The sequence below is a fragment of the Aquarana catesbeiana genome, linkage group LG04 (assembly GCF_042186555.1).
Source record: "Aquarana catesbeiana isolate 2022-GZ linkage group LG04, ASM4218655v1, whole genome shotgun sequence".
Lineage (NCBI taxonomy): Eukaryota > Metazoa > Chordata > Amphibia > Anura > Ranidae > Aquarana > Aquarana catesbeiana.
In genome coordinates, this window is record NC_133327.1 from 257141338 (window position 1) to 257167295 (window position 25958).

At 42.7% G+C, this 25958-nt stretch overlaps 1 protein-coding gene across 2 annotated transcripts in view; it reads left to right on the top strand.

The window, feature by feature from the left end:
- Nucleotides 1–25609, top strand: part of P3H2 (prolyl 3-hydroxylase 2) — a 292787-nt gene extending 267178 nt beyond the window's left edge. For both annotated transcript variants that reach the window (XM_073626398.1, XM_073626399.1), the window contains 5 exons: nucleotides 7623–7773; nucleotides 15898–16015; nucleotides 17418–17493; nucleotides 24075–24215; nucleotides 24988–25609. In XM_073626398.1, the coding sequence (XP_073482499.1) occupies nucleotides 7623–7773; nucleotides 15898–16015; nucleotides 17418–17493; nucleotides 24075–24215; nucleotides 24988–25089 (588 nt within the window). In that variant the 3' untranslated portion in view covers nucleotides 25090–25609. The remainder of the gene's footprint in view (nucleotides 1–7622; nucleotides 7774–15897; nucleotides 16016–17417; nucleotides 17494–24074; nucleotides 24216–24987) is intronic.
- Nucleotides 25610–25958: the final 349 nt, after the last annotated feature.

Here is a 25958-nt window from a genome sequence, read left to right on the forward strand (position 1 = left end):
TTGGGAAGATAATAACCACTGATGCCAGCTTCTCCAGTTGGTTTGAAGGTGGCTATAGTTCAGTGGACTTGGTCTCCACAGGAGAAAATACTGCCCATCAATAACTTGGAACTTGGGCTAGTACGCCTTGCTCTGGATGTGGGGACAAACCAGTTGTAGGTTTAATCCGTAAATGCCTCTGCAGGGGCATATATATCTACCACCAGGGTGGAACCAGGAGTCATGCGGCTCAGAAAGGTGAACCACATTCTGTCTGAGACAATACAAGTGCTGTCTCTATTACTAGTACATATTCCAGGCATAGAACAATGGCAGGGGGAAATCTGCAGGTGGATCTACTAGATTCCAAGTTCTACAACAAGTGGGAACAGGTTGTGTCCGGGACGGAAGTCCCACCGGCAATAGGGGCAGATGCACTGGTAACACCTTAGAGACCAGTTTGACGCTTTCCCTCTGTTTCGACTTCTCCCACATCTTTTGTGAAGGTCGATCCTTGGTCACCCCCAGTCCAGTGGGACCTAATGGTCTTGAGTCCTGTATCTCAGCACTGTTGAGCCCTGGAAGCCAACTTCAGGGAACTTCAATTACAGGGCTTGGAAATATTTTTTTGCCTGGGGGAAGCCAGGAAGTGATACCCACAGAAATATGTGAGTGGGAAATTTTCTTTTCTTTCCCTAATCAGTAGAGATTGGCCTTAAATACTGTTAAGGGTTAGAGTTCATCCCTATCCATTTTTTCCTGAGGCCATTGTTCTCACTCCTTGATTCATACCTAATACGGCATGTAACGTAGACAGTCCCGCATGTTTGGCAACTCTTCTGTCCTTGGGACTGGAATTTGCTCTTGACTGTCTTTTTTTTTTTTTCTAACCAATGGGAGACTGTTAGTCCCTTATCTCAGAAGATAGCTTCCTTGGTTTCTATCACTTCACTAAGTAGAGTGTCAGAGCTGGCGGCCCTTTCATGCAAGGAGCCGTTCTTGGTCTCTCATCAGGATAGGGTGATGTTGTGTTCTCATCCATCTTTATTGCCTAGAGTGGTTTCTAGTTTTCACTTGAATCAGGACAGTGTCTTGCCTTTTATTTTTCTCCTAATCCACAGTGGACAGGAGAAAGATCGCTACATACTCTAGAGGTAGTTCAGGCACTCAGGATCTACTTGAGTTGTCGGCTCAGGTCAGGAATGATGGTTTGTGCTGCCAGAAGAGCCCAGGAAGGGCAGGTGGTATCCAGGTCAAATATTTAGCAGTGGATCTGCCAGTTTTTCAATGATGCCTATGGTTTAAAGGGCAAAATCCAATTTTTTTTCTGGGGAGAGATTCCCTATCAAGTGTGGGGGAGTATCTTGGGCCATTCCCCATCAGGTGTCAGTGACCCAGGTGTGCAAGACCACTGGTTGGTCTTTGGTTTATACATCCACAGGGTTTTTACCAGGTGAATGTCAAGAAAATGGAGGATGCTGCCTTTGGCCTCAGCGCATTACAAACCGTAATAGTGGCAGTTTCTGCGATGGTGTCTCCCTCCTCTTAAGGGCATTGCTTTGGGATGTCCCAGATTGTAATGGCTGCTCTGTGTCCCATGATGTATGATTAAATAAAATAGGATTTTTCCTACGGCTTACCTGTAAAATACTTTTCTTGGAGTACATCACGGGACACAGAGGTCCCTCCCCTCTTGTCTGGGAAGTTTATTGCTTGCTACAAAACTGAGGTACTTCCTGTGTAGGAGGGGTTATATAGGAGAGGACTTTCTGTTTCATCTGCCAGTGTCCATTCACCAGTAGGTAGCGTATAACCCAGATAGTAATGGCTGCTCTGTGTCCCATGATGTACTCCAAGAAAAGGATTTATTTTTCATACATCGTGGGACACAGAGTTAAGCTAATATTACCTACTGGGTTATACGCCATCTCCAGGTGAATAGACACTTGTAGACAAAGTCTTAGACAGGAAGTGATCCCCTATATAACCCCTCCCGTACAGGAAGTACATCAGTTTTTTTTTGCCAGTGTCTGCAAGGTGGATGGGTACGTTTGAGCGCTCTGAGCTCCAGATCTCTAGTCCCACAAATGGTTCTTAAATTAATCAAGGGATTGACTGATCAGATCCATTTGACACAGGCTCTATATGCTTAGATAAATAGTACCTGAGTCTCCCAAAGAAGACTCAAGATCCTGTAAGGTTTTGCCTGTAACGCGACCTCTGGGCGCTGGACCCTGCGAAGTGGAATCCTGGACACCATAGCGCTAAGGTATTCCTGCAGGCTGCTGTACAGGTCCAAGGAAGTGGACCCTAAACATGAAAAGGGTACCCAGTCCTTGAAGGTCCTCAAGTGACAAGAACCCACCGTGATGGATGAAGATTGGACTCTTAGTTTACTAAGCTGCCCTGCACCTGGACAGGTAAGTGAAACCCCTTTATTTACTTATTGTGGGGTGTTCCAGTGATTGTAACAATCAGTCAAGCTAGCTAGAGGCTGGACACCTGTGTGCGGTGACAATACGGGGGCGTTTTGGGCTAGCTGTGGATGTTTGCAAAGTGTACCTTTTTTTTTTTTTTTTTGCTTGTGTCTGGCTTTTTTTACCTTTACGGGGGTGCACCATTTCGCCTTGGTTCACCATGGAGCACGTGCATTTGCAAGAGCGCTTCTGTGCTCAGCAGTTTGTTTGGCGGCCATGGCGCACGCGGCTTTGCCATAGGCATTGTGTGCACTCGGAGCTGGGCGCACTGAGGTTTGCGTCATATGCGAATACAGCCGTGCCCATTTGCTGGGACAGCGCACGCATGCGCAGAACGCCCCGACGCACAGCCAGCTTATTTAAAGCTGTGTATGCCAAGCATGAAGTGCTTTCAGAAGGCAGCTGTGGGACACAAAGCAGGCTCTGAACCAGGCATTTGCAGTGGTTCATTTCTCCTTACCCGGGTCACGTGAGTCACCAGGTGTTGCTTGGCAGGCTAAGATACTTAGCAGGATTGTTGCATAGGGGCTTGGTGAGCCCTATTAAAGGGTCTCCCTTCTGAGGTGTGTTAATAATACCCAGGTACTCACTTTTTGTGGCTTGTAATTGTCTTCAAAAAAGAGGAGCGGGACTAACACTACAGAAAAGGGCACACCTACTGTATGTTGTCAGTAGCTCCTGATGAACTTAGTCATATCCCTAGTGTTGTATCCCCTGAAAGACCACAGGCTTCCGGGCAATCTAAACTGCTGCGCCTGTCTGGTATGGTGCCTACAGTCAACGCTGCTGCTTTACCCTTCATCACCAAATTTGAACTGTCCTCGGCCCTAGCCGGGTTAGACCACAGGATTGCTGGCTTGATTGCCTCCATCCCGCAGGGTGGCAAGAAGCGTGACAGATCCCCCTCCCCTGAGTCTCCTAGTTTGGAGCAGGAATGGGTTGAGGGCGGGGAAGAGCTAAAAACTCAGGATTCTGTGGAGGGCCTGGCGGATGAGTCTGCTACTGAACAATCTGGACAAGAAGATATCCAGTTGGTGTCTGCCTCTCAGTTGCAGAGGCTTTTGATCCAGACTCTTACTGAGATGGTTTGTTCTGCCTTTAAGTTGCCTCTTGCAGAGGTTACTGAGCCCCCCTGGTCCTCTTTGGGGTCGCTGAGGCCTCTTCAGGCTGCACAGCCTTTCCCCTTACACTCACTGTTGGAACAGGTGGTTTATGCTGATTGGGAGCATCCTTACAGGATTTTTGTTCCTCCTAAGAGGTTTTCCCTTTTTATATCCAATGGATGAAAAGTTCACTAAGAAGTGGAGCATGCCAGCCATAGATGCAGCAGTCTCTTCCTTAAACAAGAACTTAACTTGTCTGTTGGATAATGCACAGAGCTTGAAAGACCCTGTTGACAAGAAACTGGAGTCATTATTAAAGGCTTCCTTTTCTTTGGCCATTCAGCTGTTCAGCCAGCTGTTGCAGCAATAGGTATCTGCCAGTCCGTAAAGGATCAGGTCAGACGGCCTGACAGGCCTAACCAGGAGGATGATCTTGCTGAAAATAAGACAGATGTTCCTCAAGCTCTGTGTTTTGCTGTTGATGCCTTAAAGGATTCAATACAGCAGGTTTTTCGTCGGCTCTCTTGTCTGTACATATGCACAGACTTATGTGGCTTAAGAACTGGTCAGCCGAGCTTCCTTTTAAGAAGTTATTGGCAGGTTTCCCCTTTCATGGGGAATGTTTGGTGATGATTTGGACAAATATATCCAAAAGATTTCCGGAGGGAAGAGCTCTCTACTTCCTGTAAAGAGAAGCACCAGGCATCCCCCGTTTAAAACCTCAGGTACTGCTTCCTCAGGTGTCTAGCACCAAGGCGGTTCCGCCACCAACAGGGCTCTAGAACCTGGGGCAAGCCATAAGGCCAGGGCCAGAGAAAGCCCTGGGTCCAAAACTCTTCTAAACCCCGGCACCAAGCCCTCCTTTTGAGGGGACGCCCCCACTCTATAGGGTGGGGGGAAGGCTGCCGCAATTTGCGGACATTTGGAGAACAGTGGTTCAGGACAAGTGGGTCACCTTGACTATATCCTGCAGTTACAAGCTGGAGTTACGGGGGGTTCCTCCTCAGAGGTTTCTAAGATCCAGCATTCCCTTGGATCCTCCAAAAAGAAACTCACTGTTTCAGGCACTACACCATTTAGTGCATCAAGGAGTGATTGTACAGGTTCCTGTATCCGAAAGGGGCACGGGTTTTATTCAAACTTATTTACGGTTCAAAAACCAATTTGGATGGAGTCTGCCCGCTCAGTTGTAGCCTTGCTCCAGATGGGAGACTTTCTAGCCTCCATTGATATAAAACACGTGTATTTACACATACCTATCTTTCAGCCTCATCAGAGGTTCCCACGATTTGCATTAGAGGAACGTCATTTTCAGTTTGTGGCTCTACCCTTCGGGCTTGCCACTGGTCCCCGGGTGTTCACAAAGGTCCCAGCACCGGTACTGGGTCTTTTAAGGGCCCAAGAGTTCTTGGTGCTCAGGTATCTGGACGACCTGCTCAGAGATCATTCACTACAGCCTCTAGAACAGAGCATAACCTGCACAGTGTGGTATTTGGAAAGGTTAGGCTGGATCATAAAAACTGAAAAGTCAGCCTTGAGAGCAGCACAAAGTCTGAAATATTTAGGTGTGATCCTAGATACGGTCCAAGCAAGAGTATTTTTGCCACCCGTAAGGCTCTGTGCCCTGAAGGATCAGGTGCATCAGATAAGGGCACCAGGAAACCCTCCATTCGGCTCTGTATGAGTCTTCTAGGAAGGATGGTGTCCTCCTTGGAAACAGTGCCCTATGCCCAGTTCCATTCCAGGCCTATACAACAAGACATCTTGTTGGCTTGGAACAGAAGAGGACAAGCCCTGGATTATCCAATGTTCTTATCTCCTCGGGCACGCTTAAGCCTAAACTGGTGATTGCAGGATCAGAACCTGCGAAAGGGAAGATCCTTCCTACCGGTAACTTGGAGAGTACTGACTACAGAGGCCAGTCTCTCAGGCTGGGGAGCGACCCTAGAGGGGCCCACAGCTCAAGGGAAATGGTCAAGGACAGAACAGATCCTGCCCATCAACATCCTGGAGTTACGCGCAGTACATCTGGCCCTATGGTCCTGAACGGTGGAGCTTCAGGACTGCCCTATCAGGGTTCACTCCGACAATGCCACTGCAGTGGCCTGTATAAACCACCAAGGTGGTACCAGGAGTCGTTCAGCTCTGAAAGAGGTGAATCACATACTAGCCTGGACAGAGGGACATGTGCCGATTCTACTGAAGTCCATATCCCAGAGTAGAGAACAGGAAGGCAGATTATCTCAGCTGCCAGCAGATCTGCCCAGGGGGAATGGTCCCTACACCCAGGGGTGTTCCAGGAAATTTGCCAACGTTGGGGATGGCCACAGGTCGACATATTGGCATCCAGGTTCAACAACAAGCTACAGCAGTTTGTGTCCCGAACAAGGGATCCTCTGGCAATCGGAGCAGATTCTCTGGTAGTTCCATGGAGCCAGTACTCCCTGGTTTATGCTTTCCCCCTGATCCCTCTCCTTCCACATTTGTTGCGCAGGATTTGGAGAGAGGGGGTTCCATTCATTCTGGTGGCACCAGCCTGACCCAGAAGGCCCTGGTTCCCGGAGATTGTGAGACTGACAATAGTCGGGCCATGGATGCTTCCACATTGCCCAGATCCACTGTCTCAAGGTCCTATATTCCACACCAATTTACAGTCTCTAAATTTGATGGCATGGCTATTGAAGCCTGGGTGTTGAAGGACCGTGGCATCTGCCACTGGGAAGATCTATCATAAAGTCTGGAAGACTTATATTGCTTGGTGTGAAGCCAGAAAATGGCATCCTTGGAAATGCTTGATTGGGAGAATTCTCTCTTTTCTACTGTGGGAATCAGCTGTGGGAATCAGATTGGCTTTGAGTACAATCAGAGGTCAGATTTTCGGCCCTGTCAGTATTCTTCCAAAGACCTTTAGCCTCCCATTTGCTGGTCCGAACCTTTATGCAGGGGGCAACTCGTTTGCTTCCCCCCATTAGGTCACCAATGTGACCTAATGGGGGGAAGCAAACATTATTTTGCTGCTTTTTTTCTCTCAGCTTCGTTTGGCGGAAGAGAGACGACTACATTCCTTGGACGTTGTCCGGGCAGTCAAGGTATATTTGTCTATATCTGTGGAGATCTGAGGATCAGACTCCTTTTTTGTTTTATCAAAAGGACCTAAGAAGGGGCAGACAGCTTCCAAAGCTTTCATTGCCAATTGGGTCCGTCAATTGGTCATTCGGGCCTATGGTCTGAAACGTAAAGCTCCTCCCTTTAGGGTGAGAGCTCATTCTACCAGGGGTGTAGGAACCTCCTGGGCTTTTTGCCATCAGGTATCTGTGGCTCAGATTTGTAAGGCTGCTACCTGGTCTTCAGTGCATACGCTCACAAAATTTTATGAAGTGGATGTTCGAGCAGCCGAGGAATCGGCTTTCGGACGCAGTATACTGCAGGCTGCCGTATAAGGTCTGATGGCTATTGTTTGGCAGGGTGTCTCCCACCCCTCAAGGCTATTGCTCTGGGACATCCCAGTAGGTAATGAATATTAGCCTAACTCTGTGTCCCATGATGTATGAAAAAGAAAATAGGATTTTTTATCATACTTACCTGTAAAATCCTTTTCTTTGAGTACATCATGGGACACAGAGATCCCTTCCCTCTTCTTTGATGATTCATTGTTTGCTACAGAAACTGATGTACTTCCTGTATGGGAGGGGTTATATAGGGGATCACTTCCTTTCTAAGACATTGTCTACCAGTGTCCATTCACCTAGAGATGGTGTATAACCCAGTAGGTAATGAATATTAGCCTAACTCTGTGTCCCATGATGTACTCAATGAAAAGGATTTTACAGGTAAGTATTATGACGAAAAAAAATCCTATTTTTACAGGTAAGCTGGAGGAAAAATCCTATTATACCTGGCTAGTTTTATTGACGTTAGAAATTAATCCCAAACAGTTATAACAACCATAAGCTGAAAAAAATAAAATGTTAATCAAACTCAGTTTTGTGTTTTTAATGAAAGAAATAATTTATTGTCCATATGCAATATGCTAATATTTCCTATTGATATTATTTTTCTTAAGTTTGGATTTGAAGGTCGTGTACCAATGAAAAGTGCTCGCTTGTTTTACGATGTGAGCGAAAAAGCTCGGAGGATTGTCCAGTCTTACTTCATACTGAACACTACACTGTACTTTTCTTACACACACCTAGTATGCAGGACAGCCTTGCATGGTAAGTAAAGACTTTGAGCTATGCTATGGTTATTTCTTTAGTTTTGAATTAAGATTAGCATTCATACTAAGCTATTGGCTGCAAGAAAAGGGTGTTGTACTCTTAACCAGTTTTTCTCAAACTGAGTCATCTAAACTGCTAATAGTCTGATTGCTGTTATACTGCTGTCACACAGCTTTGCAGAGGTTAGAATCTGTAGTTAATGTGCAACACTACATAATATGCATATGCATTTTACTTATACAGTTGAAGATATTATTAATGATTCACTGTAGTGTTTTTAAGTGTGGAACAATGCAGGGCTCAGAAATTCTGTACATAACTGCCTTATGGAAGATTATATTAAGTCTAGTGTCTGCTAGCAGCAGTGAATATTACAAGGTGCATACTGAACCAGTGTGTGTGTGTGTGTGTGTGTGTGTGTGTGTGTGTTCAAATTAACATTATGGAGAGACCATTGTAGTATAGCTGGGTGCGTTATATGGTAATAATTCTTAATACAGGCTGTACTCAGTCGCTGCAGTGGGTGTGATGGTGATACATAACTAAATAAAGCTTGGAAGGGACTTTTTTTTTTTTAACACTAGTCCATTTTTTTCTAATATTTTCAGAACTGTCATAGTTAAAATTAGGTTTGAAGGTGATCTAGATTACGATTAAACAAGTCTCAACAGAAATTGGCGGATAGTTTAACTGAAATATAAAGAAACACACTTGCAGTTTATAGAAGAACTGTCTTTTCCTCATTTGGAGGAAGTGTTTGTCCTTCAGAATCAAATTCTTCATTTCCTTTCAAATGTCCCTGTTCTAGCTGATATAGAGATTGGTATAAATATGTCTACTTTTTAAATGCTAAATCTTCCATCCATCCTTCAGAATATTGCTTTGGTTAGTTTTAAAAGGTAATTTACTGAAAAAGTAGTGGTAAATGGCCCCAAAGGGATTAGTGATCATTCTTGTGCTTTAATTCATCATGATCTGCATGTTTGCTAAAGTGCATTCTTTGCCCAAGTATTCTGTACAAGGAGGTTTCCCTCTTTTCCATCCCAGAAAGCTGGTATGAAATCAGTTGATTTGGACATGGCTAAGTAGGAGGGCCTTTGGCAGGAAATTATTTAAAAATGTTTGGGCCTCGTTCACACCATGGTGCAGAGACGTTGGTTATTCTGCACGCTTTCTGCAAGGGGACAAAAAAACAATTGTTCTCTATGTGCCCTGTTCACACCACAACGTGTGGATTTTTTCTGCGCAGGAATCTGCAAGAAAAAAAGCAAAAAACTGACATGGCATCAACATTGGTGTGAATAGGGCACACAACTGACGCACATGAAAACTAATGTCAATCTGCATGAAAACTGATGTAAACTGATGTGAAACTGATGTCTCTGCAAGTGAAATCTGTGCAGTTTTCTCATCAGTTCCCATCAGTTTTAATGCATGTATGATGTAAATGAGCCCTTGGTGTGCCAATCCATTGCAAGGTGGTTATAATAAAATTCCCTGTTCAACTTTTCAAGAACTTCTCAAAGTGAAAGTCAGTGTGAAATCTCTTGTTTCCTCTGTTGGTATTGGCATGTTTTAATTAACTTTTGAGTAAAATACAATTTAATCTTTAGACTGCCAATGGTATGGATCTTTGAAATTAAAGGGTTAAATTAAGCTCAAGTGCATAAGATTGTATTAGCTGTACAAGTTAGAAGTGCATAGGCAGGCTGCCGTATCCTTTCTCCACTGCAGGTGGTTCTCTTCCGCAGCAGTGCAGCACTTGGAGAGGAGGTCATGAGGAACAGAGTTCCTCTATGGTATCCTGGGTCACTGGGGAAGCATCCAATTGGATGATGCCACCCCATGTGACTCTGACAGCCATTTTGAGTCAGGAGAGTTGGAAGAGTATAGACAGGTACCCTGTCTGGTAGGGACCGTCCTAGCAGCAGGGAAAGGTTCCTGATGAGGAGGGAAATCACAGGACTCACAACTTCTCTGGATCCTTGCCTGTTTGACACAAGATGGCGAGGTCACATTCTGCCCCTTTCAACAGGCGCTGTCAGTTTGGCTGCAGTCTGCTCTCTACACGTTGTTGGAACTGTGAGTGTTCCTGGTTGAGCAGCCTTTCTGCTGAGTTATTTGAAACTGTTCTTTAATTATTTTTATACAAGTTCTTTCACTGTACTGGGACTGAGTGTGTTATTTTGCCGAGATCTCAGGTGTGAATGGGGAGCAGGTGTGTTAAATTTTGTGTTATCACTCTCACTCTCTCATCTTGGTCAGTGAAAGTTCAACATGGCACCTCATGGCAAAGAACTCCCTGAGGATCTGAAAAAAAGAATTCTTGCTCTACATAAAGATGGCCTAGGCTATAAGAAGATTGCCAAGACCCCAAAACTGAGCTGCAGCTTGGTGGCCAAGACCATATAGCAGTTTAACAGGACAGGTTCCACTCATAACAGGTCTCGCCATGGTCGACCCAGGAAGTTGAGTGCACATGCTCAGAGTCATATCCAGAGGTTGTCTTTGGGAAATAGACGTATGAGTGCTGCCAGCATTGCTGCAGAGATTGAAGGGATGGGGGGGGGGGGGGGGCGCTTGTCAGTGCTCAGGCCATATGCCTCACATTCTCAAACTGCATCAAATTGGTCTGCATGGCTGTCATTCCAGAAGGAGGTTCTCTTCCTCTAAAGATGATGCAGATTTTTTTCAGATTTTGTCAAGCGTGTGTGGCGGCAAGCAGGTGAGGGTTACAAAGACAAGTGTGTCTTGCCTACAGTCAAGCATGGTGGTGGGAGTTTCATGGTTTGGGGCTGCATGAGTGCTGCCGCCACTGGTGAGCTACAGTTCATTGAGGAAACCATGAATGCCAACATGTACTGTGACATACTGAAGCAGAGCATGATCCCCACCCTTCGGAGACTGGGCCGCAGGGCCGTTTTCCGAAATGATTACAACCCCAAATACACTTCCAAGACAACCACTGCCTTGTTAAAGAAGCTGAGGGTAAAGGTGATGGACTGGCCAAGCATGTCTCCAGACCTAAACCCTATTGAGCATCTGTGGGGCATCCCTAAATGGAAGGTGGAGGAGCGCAAGGTCTCTAACACCCACCATCTCTGTGATGTCATCATGGAGGAGTGGAAGAGGACTCTAGTGGAAACCTGTGAAGTTCTGGTGAACTCCATGCCCAAAAGGGTTAAGGCAGTGCTGAAAAATAATGGTGGACACACAAAATATTGACACTTTGGGCTCAATTTGGACATTTTCACTTAGGGTTGAACTCACTTTTGTTGCCAGCGGTTTAGACATTAATGGCTGTGTGTTGAGTTATTTTAAGGTGACAGCAAATTTACACTGTTATACAATCTGTACACTCACTACTTTACATTGTAGCAAAGTGTAATTTCTTCAGTGTTGTCACCTGAAAATATATAATAAAATATTTACAAAAACGTGAGGGCTGTACTCACTTTTGTGAGATACTGTATATGTACATATGTATAAATGCCTATTATTCATTGTAGATGTTAGAAGCTTTGAAATAATTTAGAAGCAACATTTAGTTAAGAGAAGTATGGGATTTGCTATTTTTTTTTTTTAATCAGACTTGCCTAGCTGGATGCAACATCGGTTGGATGCTGCATCTTTTCCCCACTGGCTCTAATGCCCCGTACACACGAGCGGAATTTTCACCGGAAAAATCTTGGATGGTTTTTCCGACGGAATTCCGCTCAAGCTTGGCTTGCATACACACGGTCACACAAAAGTTCTCTGAACTTTCGACCGCCAAGAACGCAGTGACGTATAACACTATGATGAGCCAAGAAAATGAAGTTCAATGCTTCCGAGCATGTGTCGAAATGTTTCCGAGCATGCGTGTTTTTTTGCGCGTCGGAATTGCATACAGACGAACGGAAATTCTGATAGGAACTTTTTCTGATGGAAAAATAGAGATCCTGCTCTCAATCTTTTGCTGGCATTTTTATTTCCACTCTGATGGTTTAGCATTCCATTCAAATTAAAGGGCTGCCCTAACAAAACACACCTAGCACATACAGTAAGTGTGAAACCAGCACAAATGATATCAGTTTTCAGTCTATAGCATTATAAGACTTTGTGATGTGACTTATTAATGCTACACAGTTCAAACATTAATATTTAATGGGAAGTCAGCAGATTGTGTTTATAAAAAAAAAAATTTCTGGTGTTTTTTTTATTCATAATATTGTTTTAAAAACATGCTGGTGAGATTGGTGCAGTGTACAAAATCAAGAACTCTATGTTTTATTATTAAGTATCTACTACCTGCAAGTTTGGGGGGGCTGTTTTGAGTTTTCAAGCCCATAATGCGTGTTTCACTGAGCATTGAGAAATAGGATTTTTGGCCTGTCAACAGAAGTGTTAATATGACTATCCTGTTGTTACCAGAGTGTTAAGTTCTTTCAGAGGAACTGTTTCTGCTTTTTGTTAAGACATGTACAGCTTTACAAAATTACTATAATAACGATGGTCATTATTGCTTTCATTTAGAAGACAAACAATGCATGGCATAGAAAAGCAATTGAATCCCGTGCCCTAGATTTATACCTAGAATAATAATAGCACAGTAATTGCCTGCATCTGGCCTCTTTGTACACTAGATGTCCTCAGTTCCATAGTGGATGGCTCTGAGCACTCAATAATTTTATTGGCAAGTTCTGCTCATAACTTTTTCTTGTTTGCACTAGATGCACTCATTTTTTTTTTTTTTTTAACTATAAAATTTTTATTGTCGTTTCACAGCAAAAAAAGACAATCAATATTAGTAACAAAAAAGTCTCATAATGTAACATTGAAAGGCACATCGGTAACCTGTATAACTAAGACAAAGTTAGAAGTATTCAGGTTTATGATCCTCTGACCATTCGGCCGTACATGGAGTATATCGCAGTATTGATAGATTTTAAGGCTCTGTTCTCCACCGGACACCCCAAAAGGGATCATACTGTGTCCAGTGAGGTGCCGAAGCCCCTTCTCTCCATGTCTCGGTGAGTCTGTAGGAAGATCTCCTGGAGACATGAAAAAGTGTTATCGTCTTCCTAAGATCGCAAATATGAGAAATAACCATGTCTCCAAGTAAGGTATAAGACCTCAACCTAGTTGGTCCAGGGTACAGATCTTGGACTATGCTAAAATTGCTACTCCCCTCGTCTTGTCCTCGGCATTGGCTAAATAAAATGTGGGGAAATGAGCATGAAGGAAGGAGGGAGTGTACCAGGGAGGGTATGGTGAGAACGGTATACTTGGAGGGCTTTCCGTCTTTTTACTGGTGAATTTAGTCCCTGGGAATTGTGGGAGATTACGCGTAAGGGATGTGGTGTAGTGTTAATATCAGCCATGGAGCAGCGAGGGATGAATGCTATCCAATCTATGGTCACTTACCCCATTCCAGATAGGGGAGGAGAGATATTCAGACTCTTGCCGGTATGGAAGAAAGCTCAAGGCCCTCTTGCAGGGGAGAAGCATCAGCAGGTCAGCTGAAAAAGAAAAGAGGTTAGCACAAGTTGGAGAAAGAAGAGACAGACATATCAATAGCATCACATGAACTGTAAAGCCTAAACTAGGCCCGGAATGAGGAAGGGGAAGTGCCTCCCTCCTCTCATTCAAAGTAGAAATCTTTCTATAGCCCATGAACAGGGCTATGTTCCCACTATCCAGGATCAAAAACGATCTATCTGAAGTGAGAGGAGGCACAAGGCAACAGCCCCGGCCCTGAACAGCACTAAAATAACAATGTAACTGAAAAGTATGTGGGTACAGCTAACAGGATCCCCTAATGACAGCCTATTTGAAAGAATCTAACTGGGGAAAACTATATTAGAAAAGGGTGTTATGGACTGGGATAAAAGGTAAGCAGTCATGTTTTGGTGGCCAAAACTGGGTCTATGCCCCCAAAACCACACCAACCATAGTCTCGAGTGTAGGAGACAAGTTAAGTCCAAACAGAAAAAAAAACAAAAAGAGTTCTCCGGCAACAGACTCCGTTTATGAGGAATAGGAAGAACAACAATCCAGTGGGTCTGGCTCCCCGTCATCAGGGGGGCATGTTGTCCCTGACTCTCTTGGGTTTGGCTGTGTCCCATACTGGAGAGGTAGGACTATGTGGAGTAGGACGTTTGACAGAGCCCTGCAGAGTGTTGGATGTGTCCATCGCTGATTCCTGGGTGATGAGCTTGAGATCCAAAAGTAGGCATTCACCCTCTGGGAAACTGTGGATTGTATGTTGCTTTCCTTTGAAGGAGAATTTCAGGGAAAAAGGGAATGCCCAGCGATATTTGATATCTTTCTTGGTGAGGACAGCAAGAACAGGTTTCATTGCTCTCCGCTTTTGTATGGTGAACGGAGAGATGTCCGCGAATATTTGGATGACCTGTCCCTGGAACTTCAGCTGGTCCTGTTGGCGGGAGCGTTTCAACACTTCCTCTTTAATGGAGTAATAATGTGGTTTCACCACAATGTCTCTGGGGGCTCCATCTTTTCTGGGGGGTCCCAGGGATCTGTGGGCCCTGTCCACTTCCAATTTATGAGCTGGGACCGAAGGGATCAGAGTTTTAATAACTTCCTGTACAGCTGACTGAACGTCTGTAATTGATTCGGGTAACCCTCTGATTCGGAAGTTGTCCCTCCGTGAGCGATTCTCGAGATCATCGATCCTTGCCTGAGCAGTATCCAGCTGTTCCTGCAAGAAGTGTAAATGATCTGTGTTTTGATTTTCCCGCGAAATAGTCACGTCCAGCTTATGCTCTATGTGTTCAATTCTAGAGCTCAGATTCTGAAAATCTGTTCTGATTTTGCCCGTGATCCTGTCTGCTGTTTGGGTCAGACCTCTGTCCAGGAGTTCTGATATTTTAGAGAACAAGTCTGCAACATTAAAAGTCACTTCTTGAGCCTGTGCTGTATTGGAGTCTGTGTGGGTGGGGGTTGCTCCTAGTGGTGATAGTCCATAAGGCCCCACGGATCTCTCCAGTACTGACAGGGTGGATGCTGGAGAGAGGGTGGCAGCAGTAGGGGTCGAGCCAGGCATGTGAGGAGTGTATGTAAGGTTTGCAGGGAGAAGGACTTGCCTTGTTGTTGCAGGAGTCTCCTCTGCGGCCTGGCCTCTAGACTGAGACGCGGCCGCCATCTTGAAAATGTCCCGACCCTCCACGGCCTCAAATTGGGGTCCCAGAGCTCGTCTGGCCTGCCTACCCGGCATATATCGGTGCATGAGTGTCTCCGCTACCGTCTCCCGTGATTCGTGGGGTTCCCGGCAGCCGCACGCCGCAGCTATCAATGCTGTGTGGCGGCGTTGTGCGTAGCTCCGGGCTTAAACCGCCATCTTAGCGGACTCCGCACATGCGCCTGCACTCGTCTATCATTTAAAGGAAATCTATAGGTGTTTTATTTTAGTATGCACCTTTTATTTATATTTGCCAATACAATATAACTCCTAGCTTATTCTATTTAAGACCAAAGATGGTAAAGTTTTAATTGATGGATCAACACAGTATGAAAAAAGGTAAAAAAGTGGTGTTAAGCTAGGTTTACACTTACGAATAAACACACTACACGTAAATCACAAGCTCCCACAACAAAAACGTGCTTCTGTTAGCAGGAAGCAAGAATGTTATTAATTCCTAATGACCCCACCACACATTGGAAAACTGCAGCATGTTTTCCCATGCTGGGGACTACATAGCGATATGCATTTTCCCTGCAGCTGAAATTTATTTTTAAGGTGCAAGCACCTTTTCCATAATTTCAAATGAATGGGCTGCTGTGTCTGCGCAAAACGGATCCGCAAATAGTGTGGACCTAGCCTTAGGCTTTCTTATAAGAAAGTCCTGGGTATTTTTTAGAGTGTCGTGGGCACCCTCTGTAGTGAAGGTTTATAATATAGAATGATCCCTCTGTAACATATAATTATTTGTAAAATAACAAATTTAATTAATGGTGAAATATTAGAATTTGTTAAAGCACTGTTATAAGCAATAGACTTTTTTTTTTTTCCATAAAATGCTGTTTTCACCTTTTTTGCATTTGTGGTTCTGGTTTACGGCACATCTTGTTACAGGACGAAATGATCTTATTAATTAAGCCCCTTGCTGTTTGTTGCAGGTCAGCAAGACAACAGGAATGATTTGAGCCACCCCATTCATGCTGATAACTGTCTGCTAGATCCAGAAGCCAATGAATGTTGGAAGGAGTCTCCAGCCTACACATACAGAGATTACAGGTGCATATCTCCATTCTTGGTGCATGCCACCTTTAAAACACTATCACTAGGTTGTAAAGTAGTATAATTTCAAATGAACGTGACTGTACTTAAAAGTTGTAGATGTATATACTGTCTGACAATTTTGGTTTTATGGAAGGTCTTATTAGACACTGTATGGGTATGAAGTCTTCGTATAAAAAATTGATTTGCAGGAATATTGGAGTGCAACAATATATCAGTTTGTCTAAGGGTAGGTGCACCATATTGTGTCCCTGGTCACTTGAGAGAAGCACACTGCTGTTTAGCAGATGCATGGTGGTGCCATTAAGTTTTAAGCACCATGCGATTCTGTGAAGCGCTATTTTCAAAAAGTGTCCTGAACATCTTTCCCCATGCTTCTGCAGGTAGGGCAGCCCATTAAAATGAACGGGCTGCCCTATCTGCAGAACAAGGGTCACATAGGTCTGATTGGAGCCTAAATTATTTTTCTGTAGATTTTCTGTGGTAGTTGCTAAAGCTTGAAGTGTAGCGAATATAATTTCTTGCTGATGTGCTGCTAAAAACAACCTGATAATTTTTCTGTGCCCTCCTATTTTAAGAGGGGCCATTAGTATTGTGCCTACCTCCACCATTGCTCTTCATGATTGCCACTTCAACAAAAGAAAGAGCAGCTGCTGAATTCAGAGGAGCAGGGCTTTTTATATCTACCTGATTTAGACCTGCTGCTGAGAGGACGAGGTGACACAAGACCTATTGTTTACTATCCTGCACATGTGTATGACTGCTAGATGTATAGACTCTATAAACATTTATGCCAACTCTGTAAGATAGTAAGGTAGCATAAACGTGAAATAAAGGACTGAGGTCCATTAAGTTCAACCGTTTTAGGAAAAGGCCAAACCAGTACTTCAATGTTGCATATTTCCTTTCCTTCCCCTACTCCAAAGACAGACAGATAATATCACTATTTTAGGCTTTATCGCACATATCTTTTGATAATATATGCAAGAAAATAATCCTGTCTTTTAGTAAACATAACTTTGGATATTAGATGCAAAAATGCATCTAGTCTTTCTTTAAGTTCCATTATTGTGTTGTGATTAAAAAAAAAAAAAAAATAATAATGCATTACTGGAAAAAAAAGAAAAAGGCAGAAAGGGAAAGAGAACAATATATACTGTGCAGACTGGAAGCGGGCTAGAAGGGGGTGAATGTATCCAGACTTAAGTTGGTTAATAGTGGAAAATACTGCCACTCTCTCTAATAATACCACATTATTATTATTATTGACAAAAATATATCCGTGATATACACCTGCATGTACTGCATAATGTTAATATTAGTGTTGCCAATAACTGCTACTATGCTTGTAGGACCTTACCAAAACATTAAACAATAAATTTGTTTTTTCTTCTTGCAGCGCACTGTTATATCTTAATGGAGATTTTGATGGTGGGGAATTTGTGTTCACTGAAATGGATGCAAAAACTGTCACGGTAAATCTTCTAGATATCTGATCTTCTAAGTGTGGAATAAATGCTGTGTTGGCTTTATAGATCATTGCTAAGCATTGCTCTGTATTCACAAGTCTCAATAGCAATTAGCAGGGAGACAGAATACCAATATACTAAAGAAGTCAAAGAAATGTAACATTTCTTCAGTTCACTGTTTTGAAGAATTTGCAGTTCAATATTAAACTGTAATTGCCCATGGATAAGGGAAGCATTCATTTATCGAAGGTATTATGTTAGAGTTAGATTAAGATTAGGGGTAGCGAAGGGTTAAAGCGAAATTCCAACTGTTAATTTTTTTTTTTTTTTTTTTTTTTAGGATCCATATCTTTATTTAGAAAGCATTTTTAGAGCGCTCACGTTTCTTTGCTGAATCGGCCCTCGATGGCCGATTTCGTAGAGGAATATCTTTTATATTCCTCTTTACAGGCAGTTTCCATAGTGCTTGTGGGCATTTGAAGCCCACAAGCACTATCTTCTGGGCTCTGGTGCAGCTGAGCGACCAGCATGCACCGCCCATTCTCAGAGAAGAAAAGGTCAGCACTACCATCAGTCCTGTGTCATGCCAACAGTAAAGCATCTTGAGACCATTCACCTTATTAATGCATTCTATGCATTAAGGAGAAAAACTTTCTGTAGTGCAGCAGCGCCCCAGAGCCCCCCCATTTACTTACATGACCCCAGTCTTTCCAACGACAAGAACGAGCACACCATCTCCAGCCGGTGTCTCGTTTCCTCATTGGATAGATTGACAGTGAGAAGAGGAGGTGCCAGGAGCGCCGCTGAGGGATTCAATAAGAGGAGGATCGGGGCCACTCTGTGCAAAACCAGCTGCACAGAGGAGGTAAGTATAACATGTTTGTTTTGTTTTTTGTTTTTTTTTAATGAAACTTTACATATCCTTTAAAGTGTTTGCAAATTCAAAGGCACATTGCAAGTGAATTAAAAAAAAATCATACAATGGAAAAACAGTGTAAAGCAAACATTATAAATCAGATTTTTCTGTGCATAGGTTGCATTTAAATGTTGGAGGTAGTTTAAATCCAAGGGCTAAATTAATTTAGAATCAGGTACCAGGTTAACAGATGTAGATCCCAGCTGGATGCTTTGGTTTGCTAAAGCATTATATATTATAAACTAACTTCCATTTGTGTTTTTTTTTTTGTTTGTTTTTGTTTTTTTCTCATTCTGTTTTACAATATAGTGCTGCTGATCTCCTTCAGCATTTTTAAGCCACCTTCCATCCACATGCACTCACTCCAGATTTGACTACACATAATTGCTCCTGACTCCTTTACTGATAGTGACAATGGTGGGCCATGACTGAACAGTGTGTGCTACATGTTGTCTCAATAAGGGGCACATCTGACAAGGTGACAGTTGCCACTCCATAACAGGAAGTGCCTGAACAAAGACCATCATGGCAGGACCACCAAGTGTTATTTTTTAGCTTTAGTGGTTGGATTTTGGGTTTAGACCGCTCTATCTATCTATCTATCTGGAGTGATTATGCAGTATCCATGGCTAATCATGAGTAATCACACCATGAGGTACCATAGGTAAGCAGTAAGTCACCATAGGCAGATGCTCTTCTGTGTAGTTTTTCCACTTAAAATATGGCAGCCATTACTAAAACCCACATTTAACATGAAATAAAAGGAAACCTGCAAATAATTTGTAATGTGTCAGTGAATGAATATAAAAAATGTGGTAATACATAAAGCTTATAATTCATTAGCAAATGAATACATTAGCAAATGTATGGTGAATCTTGGGTCAATGAAACGTTCCACAATTTTTACAGTACAGTCCCATGTGTGTTCAATACCTCAAAAACCAATTATGAATATTTAATATATTCTCTAAAACATTAAAGTCAACCTGCTAAAAAATATATACTGAATGTGTTTGTATAATTCTGTGCCTCCCCCTGGTGAACGGTCAAACAATTAGTCCAGTGACAGCATTCAGAACCAGATAGCCTCTAAACTCAGCACTTTAACTTATAATAAAATCTCTGTACTGCAAAAAAATCTTTTTTTTTTATAACTGTGTGTGTTTCTGTACAGAGATGATAAATACCATTATGTTTGCCTAAGAAAATATATACCTAAAGCAACATAAAGGCTAGCTCAGACTTTGCAACACTGCTGCATCAAATAACCTTTGAAGTTTTATTTGGCATATAATGCGTTTTTAAAAACAACAGCTGTAAATTCTAAGACTCCAGATACCTATAGCAAAATTTCACCTTGGGAATATATCTCTTAGGCCCCACATCAAGTTTTCTCAGTACAGTGATGTCTGTTTTTAAAGAATGGAGAACCATTCATATAGGCACACTTTGCCACAAATACTGTCTGGTTTAGCTCTGTTTCATAAGCTTAATATGAAAAGTTATGATGTTGAAATAAAGTATAGAAATGATAAACAGTACACTGTAAAGAAAGAAAAGAAAAGTTATGCAACCTCGAGAAATTTTTTTAAAAACTACAGTGGCATATTTATTTGACACAACCCTTGAAAAGATGTCTAGTTTTTTTATTTTAGATTAACTACTTGCTTACTGGGCACCTAAACCCCCCTCCTGCCCAGACCAATTATCAGCTTTTAGCGCTGTCACTCTTTGAATGACAATTGCGCGGTCATACAACACTGTACCCAAATGAAATTTTATAATTTTTTTCCCACAAATAGAGCTTTCTTTTGGTGGTATTTGATCACCTCTGGGTTTTTTGTTTATTTTTTTTAAATAAAAAAAAAAACAAATAAAAAAAAAAAAAAATACAAAACCGTTTTATAATTTGTTAATACATTTTGCAACCAGGTAATTTTTCTCCTTCATTGATGTACGCTGATGAGGCTACACTATTGGGCACTGATAGGCTGCACTGATGGGCATTGATAGGCTGCACTGATGGGCACTGATAGGCTGCACTGATGGGCACTGATAGGCTGTATTGATGGGCACTGTTAAGGCGACACTGATGGGCTCTAATAGGCGGAACTGGTGGGCTCTAATAGGCGGCACTGGTGGGCACTGATGGGTGGCACTGATGAGTGGCACTGGGCGGCACTGAAGGGCATTAATAGGTGGCACTGATAGCTGGCATTGATGGGCACTGATGGGTGGCAGCGATGGGCACTGATGGGTGGCACTGATGGGCACTGATCTGCACTGGTAGGCGACACTGATAGGCAACACTTCTAGGTGGCACTGAGGCACCACTGGTGGGCATTGATAGGTGGCACTCATGGGCATTGATAGGTGGCACTGATGTACTTGTGGGCACTGTATGGTGGGCACTGTGGGCACTGATTGGTGGGCACTGTGGGCACATATGAGGCGGCTTCGCCTCTCCCTGCTCGGGGCCGATGTCCCTTCAACAGCCGATGAACATCTTTTATTTCTCCTCACGCTGTCAGCGTGAGAAGAAAAAAAGATTACCGATTACCGTTTACCCCTTACTCCGATCTGTGATCACCCGAGTCTCAATGACTCGGGTAACCACAGCGCGCGCCACGCGCATTCTGCAGGGGGGTGCGGCCAGCTTGCTAAGGGGAGGACATCTATTGATGCCCTCCTGGCAAAGCAGATCTGTGCTGTATCCATCATTCGGCTATAGCGCGGATCTGAAGGAGTTAAATCTACAGAATATATTTTGTTAGAACACGATTGTGTCTTTCGCATCGCGGCACGTGGGGGGTGCAATGTGGCGATCGGTGGTGTGCTGTGTTCCTTGGATATAGCGTATTACCAATCAGGGTAAAGAGCCAATGAAATATTAAAAACTCAGTATTGCATGTGTAAAAATACATTAAGGAAAGTATATATATATATCAAAAACGTTGTTCAATTGTAAAAAAGTATGCTAAACCGTATGTAGAAAAGTCCATATAATAACTGAAAAATAAAAAACAAAGCAAGAAAAAAGGTGGTTCTTAAGTGGTTCTCAAGGATTCAGACGAGGCATCTACTCTTCAGTCCAACAGTCTGAAGTAAGATGTAAGATGTAATAATTCAAACTGCTTACCAGATTTGTTGGATCTCAAATGATAGATATCAGAAACGCCAGTGCATTAGCCTTCCGGCAGATCAGCAATCCACTTGTGATGCTCTCACACCAAGGAGATGTCCACCTGCTACAAAGAACCCATCAGAGGGAAATTTCACTCCCAGGATCACTCTTCACATTAGCAAGGATCCAGATAATCTCATTAGATAAGGAACAGAAGAGGGCTTCATGGTATAGTATGTTCCAAGAAAAATGTTTATTTACAAACGGACGACGTAAGCTTGATATCCATAAAAGCACAGCAAATAAGAAAATGATTTGAAACAACCGCGGTGTAAACCAGCCAGCTATTCAGCGTGATGACATCACAGGACTATGCTCCACCCGACGCGTTTCCCCATAGAGGGCATCAACTGGGAACGGAGATCAGAATGAAAAAAAGGTGCATAAAACTCCAATGTAAATAGATGCCGAATTTCTGATCCATTCATTCGGCTCCACTCGGCTCAGATAGCAGCGGGTGACGTCCCGTGACATGGCTCCTCCTCCCGTATGCATTATGTCCTACGGGACAAAGTCATTCAGGCAGAGGAGCATTTTGCCTGTCAATTTCACTCAAGGGATTCTCCTTCTCATCTGAGGATTTTTAACTTGGGCTTTGGACTTTATTAGTTTTACCTTTGAAGCCTATTGTTATATTGTTTATCTGCGCTGCACTATTTATATGTCTATACTACTGTGTGGGGCTATGTGAAATTACCCTTGGTGTTCAGCTTGCAGATCATTTGTTGTTACTTAGTACCAAGATTGCGCTGATTGTTTTTTTTCTATATAGTTTTAAATGCTGGTTATCAGCATTTTCTTTCCTCAGCGCTGTCAGTGTCTGAGAAAAGTAAAGCTGATAACCAGCTTTCCAGTTACGGGTTACATTTACACTGCTAAGCAGGGAACTGATCATCAGGGCCTTGATTATCAGTGCAGCATATCAGTGCTGCCTTATCAGTGCAACCTCATTATTGCCCATTAGTGCAGCCTCATCAGTGCCCATCAGTACAGCCTCATCAGTGCCCATCAGTACAGCCTCATCAGTGAAGAAGAGAAAATTGTTATTTGCAAAATTGTACTATAATACAGAAACAAAGAAAAAAAGTTTATTTTTTTCAAAATGATCTGTATTTTTTTGTTTGTTTAGCAAAAAATAAAAAAACCCAGTGGTGATTAAATTACCACTAAAAGAAAGCTCTATTTGAGTAAAAAAAAAAATATAAAAATGTCATATGGGTACAGTGTTGCATGACTGCACAATTGTCATTTAAAGTGCTATAATGCTGAAAGCTGAAAATTTGGCCTGGGCAGCAGTGGCGGCTGGTGCTCAGTGGCGATCATCCAAACCAGTCAGTATCTGGTCTGACCACCACTTGCCTCACGCAGTGCAGCATTCAAAATGCCATCAATAAAATGCACCTGTGTTCATTGTCCATAGAATATGCCTGCCCATACCATAACTCCACCGCCACCATGGGCCACTCGATCCACAACGTTGACATCAGCAAAAAAACGCTCACCCACACGACACCATACATGCTGTCTGCCATCTGTCCTGTACAGTAAAAACTGGAATTCATCCATTAAGAGAACATCTCTCCAAAGTGCCAGACGCTATCTAATGTGAGCATTTGCCCAGTCAAGTCGACTACGACGACGAACTGCAGTCAGGACAAGACCACGATGAGGATGACGAGCATGCAGATGACGGTTTCTGACAGTTTGTGCAGGAATTCTTTGGTTATGGAAACCGATTGTTGCAGCAGCTCTCCGGGTGTCTGGTCTCAGACAATCTTGGAGGTGAAGATGCTGGATGTGGAGGTCCTGGGCTGGTGTGGTTACACATGGTCTGCGGTTGTGAGGCTGGGTGGATGTACTGCCAAATTCTCTGAAATGCCTTTGGAGATGGCTTATGGTAGAGAAATGAACATTCAATTCAAGGGCAAAAGCTCTGGTGGACATTCCTGCAGTCAGCATGCCAATTGCAGGCTCCTTAAAAAAAATTACGACATCTGTGGCATTGTGCTGTTTGATAAAACTTCACATTTTAGAGTGGCCTTTTATTGTAGCCAGCCTAAGGCACACCTGTGCTATAATCATGCTGTCTAATCAGCACCTTGATATGCCACACCTGTGAGGTGGATGGATTATCTCGCCAAAGGAGAAGTGCTCACTAACACAGATTTAGACAGATTGTACACAATATTTGAGAGAAATAGTCCTTTTGTGTACATAGAACAGTTTGTAGATCTTTGAGTTCAGCTCATGATAAATAGAGGCAAACACAAAAGTGTTGCATTTATAATTTTGCTCAGTGTGTGTGTATATGTGTGTGTGTGTGTAATATATATATATATATATATATATATATATATATATATATATATATATATATATATATATATTATATAAATAAACCTAATAACAGATTGAAATATAAAAATCCTATTTAAGTATGTGCAATAATGTGGAAGAAATCTAACCTCCTCTTTTTTTTTTCTCCAGGCTTCCATAAAACCTAAATGTGGCCGATTGGTTGGGTTCTCTTCAGGAGGAGAGAATCCTCATGGAGTTAAAGCTGTAACCAAAGGACAAAGATGTGCTGTAGCACTGTGGTTTACACTGGATCCTATGTACAGAGAAGTGGTGCGTTTTATGCAACCAAATCAAACGTGCTAGTGTTGTTAAAAGAACAATTTTTTTGTATTTTAAAGCACTGCTTAAGACCTGATTACAATGTAAATTACATTAAAACGGATTGAATTGGAACCCTAGAATATCAACTTCAGCTCCCCCTACCAGACACTGCAGCTCACAATGGATGGGTTCCAGCAACAGGGGCAGTGATATCAATCCAGAACGCAGTGGGCAGGACTGGGTGTGGCCTAGTGTCAGAATCAGCTGTCAGACTTGAAGACCAGTTGCTGTAGCAGTAGTGGAATTACCACCAACCGGCAGGATAGGGACACAGGCAGTCACCCTGGTGAATGACGTAGGCTAACTTGAGGTGCAGTGTTTAAGTACTAACTGGTGTTCACCAGAGCTTCTGATGGTGGAAATGGATTTCACTACGTGTTAGCACCAAGTTGCGGTCCTTAGGATCGCCCGACCAGGAGGTGAGCAAGCTGGAGTCCAGTAGAGGATAAGCACGTAGGGATCAAACTGAGTAGTAAGTAAACAAGCCAAAGGGTCAGTAATGAGTAGTTTCAGGTTGGGATCAGGTAGAAGCATATTCGAGGAACAAGCCAAGGGTCGATAACGAGTGGTAGCAAAATATGGAAGGCAGCAGGGAAGACAGGAGCGAGATAGTGGTTGAGAGAGCACAATAATCTGACACCTGTATTTTTATTAAGCGTAGATATTGTAGTGTTTCTGTATGAACCATGTAATGTACACCAGTAATTCTCTCTTCTTCCAGGAGAGGCTGCAAGCAGACGAGGTCATACGATCTCTAGATCAAGATGACTATACACAAGGAAGAAGTGAAGAGCTGAATATCAATCCTAAGGATGAGCTATAACAAAGAATATTTAAATTAATCAAATATTTATTAATAATCTTATTAGAACAATTTTATTTTTGTACAAAGCGAAAAATGTAATTTATATAATGGAGAAAAGTGACCTCCCATAAAGCTACTTCCCCTGAGACTTTTTTTTATAACTGTATTGTGTTCTGGAAATTACTACTGAGCATTGTACTGTATTACTGTTAGAGGTTTTGTTAGTTGCCAGTATTACCCATCCGCTATATGTTAATGCTTACTCCATAATAAGTTCCATTGTTCTCTTCACCTATATTTAGTGCTACTGGAGATACACATGCAAGGAGCTAACCTGTTTAGGTTGTTCTCATACTAGTCAGAAGAATGAATTCTTTACTGTAAATGAGTCTGTCATTATGTTTCATCTGCTCGTTTATTTATTTACATACAGTATATGTAACGTTCTCATTCAAGATTATATTTATTTTTTATGATAAGGAAAACATGTTATAATTCACTTTTAAAATAAGTGAAAAATAAAATCAGGGGAATGAAACAGCCTTGCATCTAGAGTGTTTTTATCTATAAATACAACGTTACCAAATTGTCACTTTGCTGACAATTGCAGTCAATTACTTCACACAAAACATTTTTGTTGAGCAAAAACTCTCTCCAGGTCAATTATATACATTGCAAGGAGTCTAGCAAACTGTAATGAGCGGCTCTGTAGTTGCTGTCACATGGAGTGCTCTACCTTCCACGGTGCTGAATGGGGGATCACTGCTGTAATCACTTTCCCAATGTTCTAATGAGAGGGAACCTGCTGGGGAGTAGGGATGAGCTTTATGTTCGGGTCGAACATGATTTCGACTGGAACATTGGCTGTTCACCTGTTTGCCGAATAG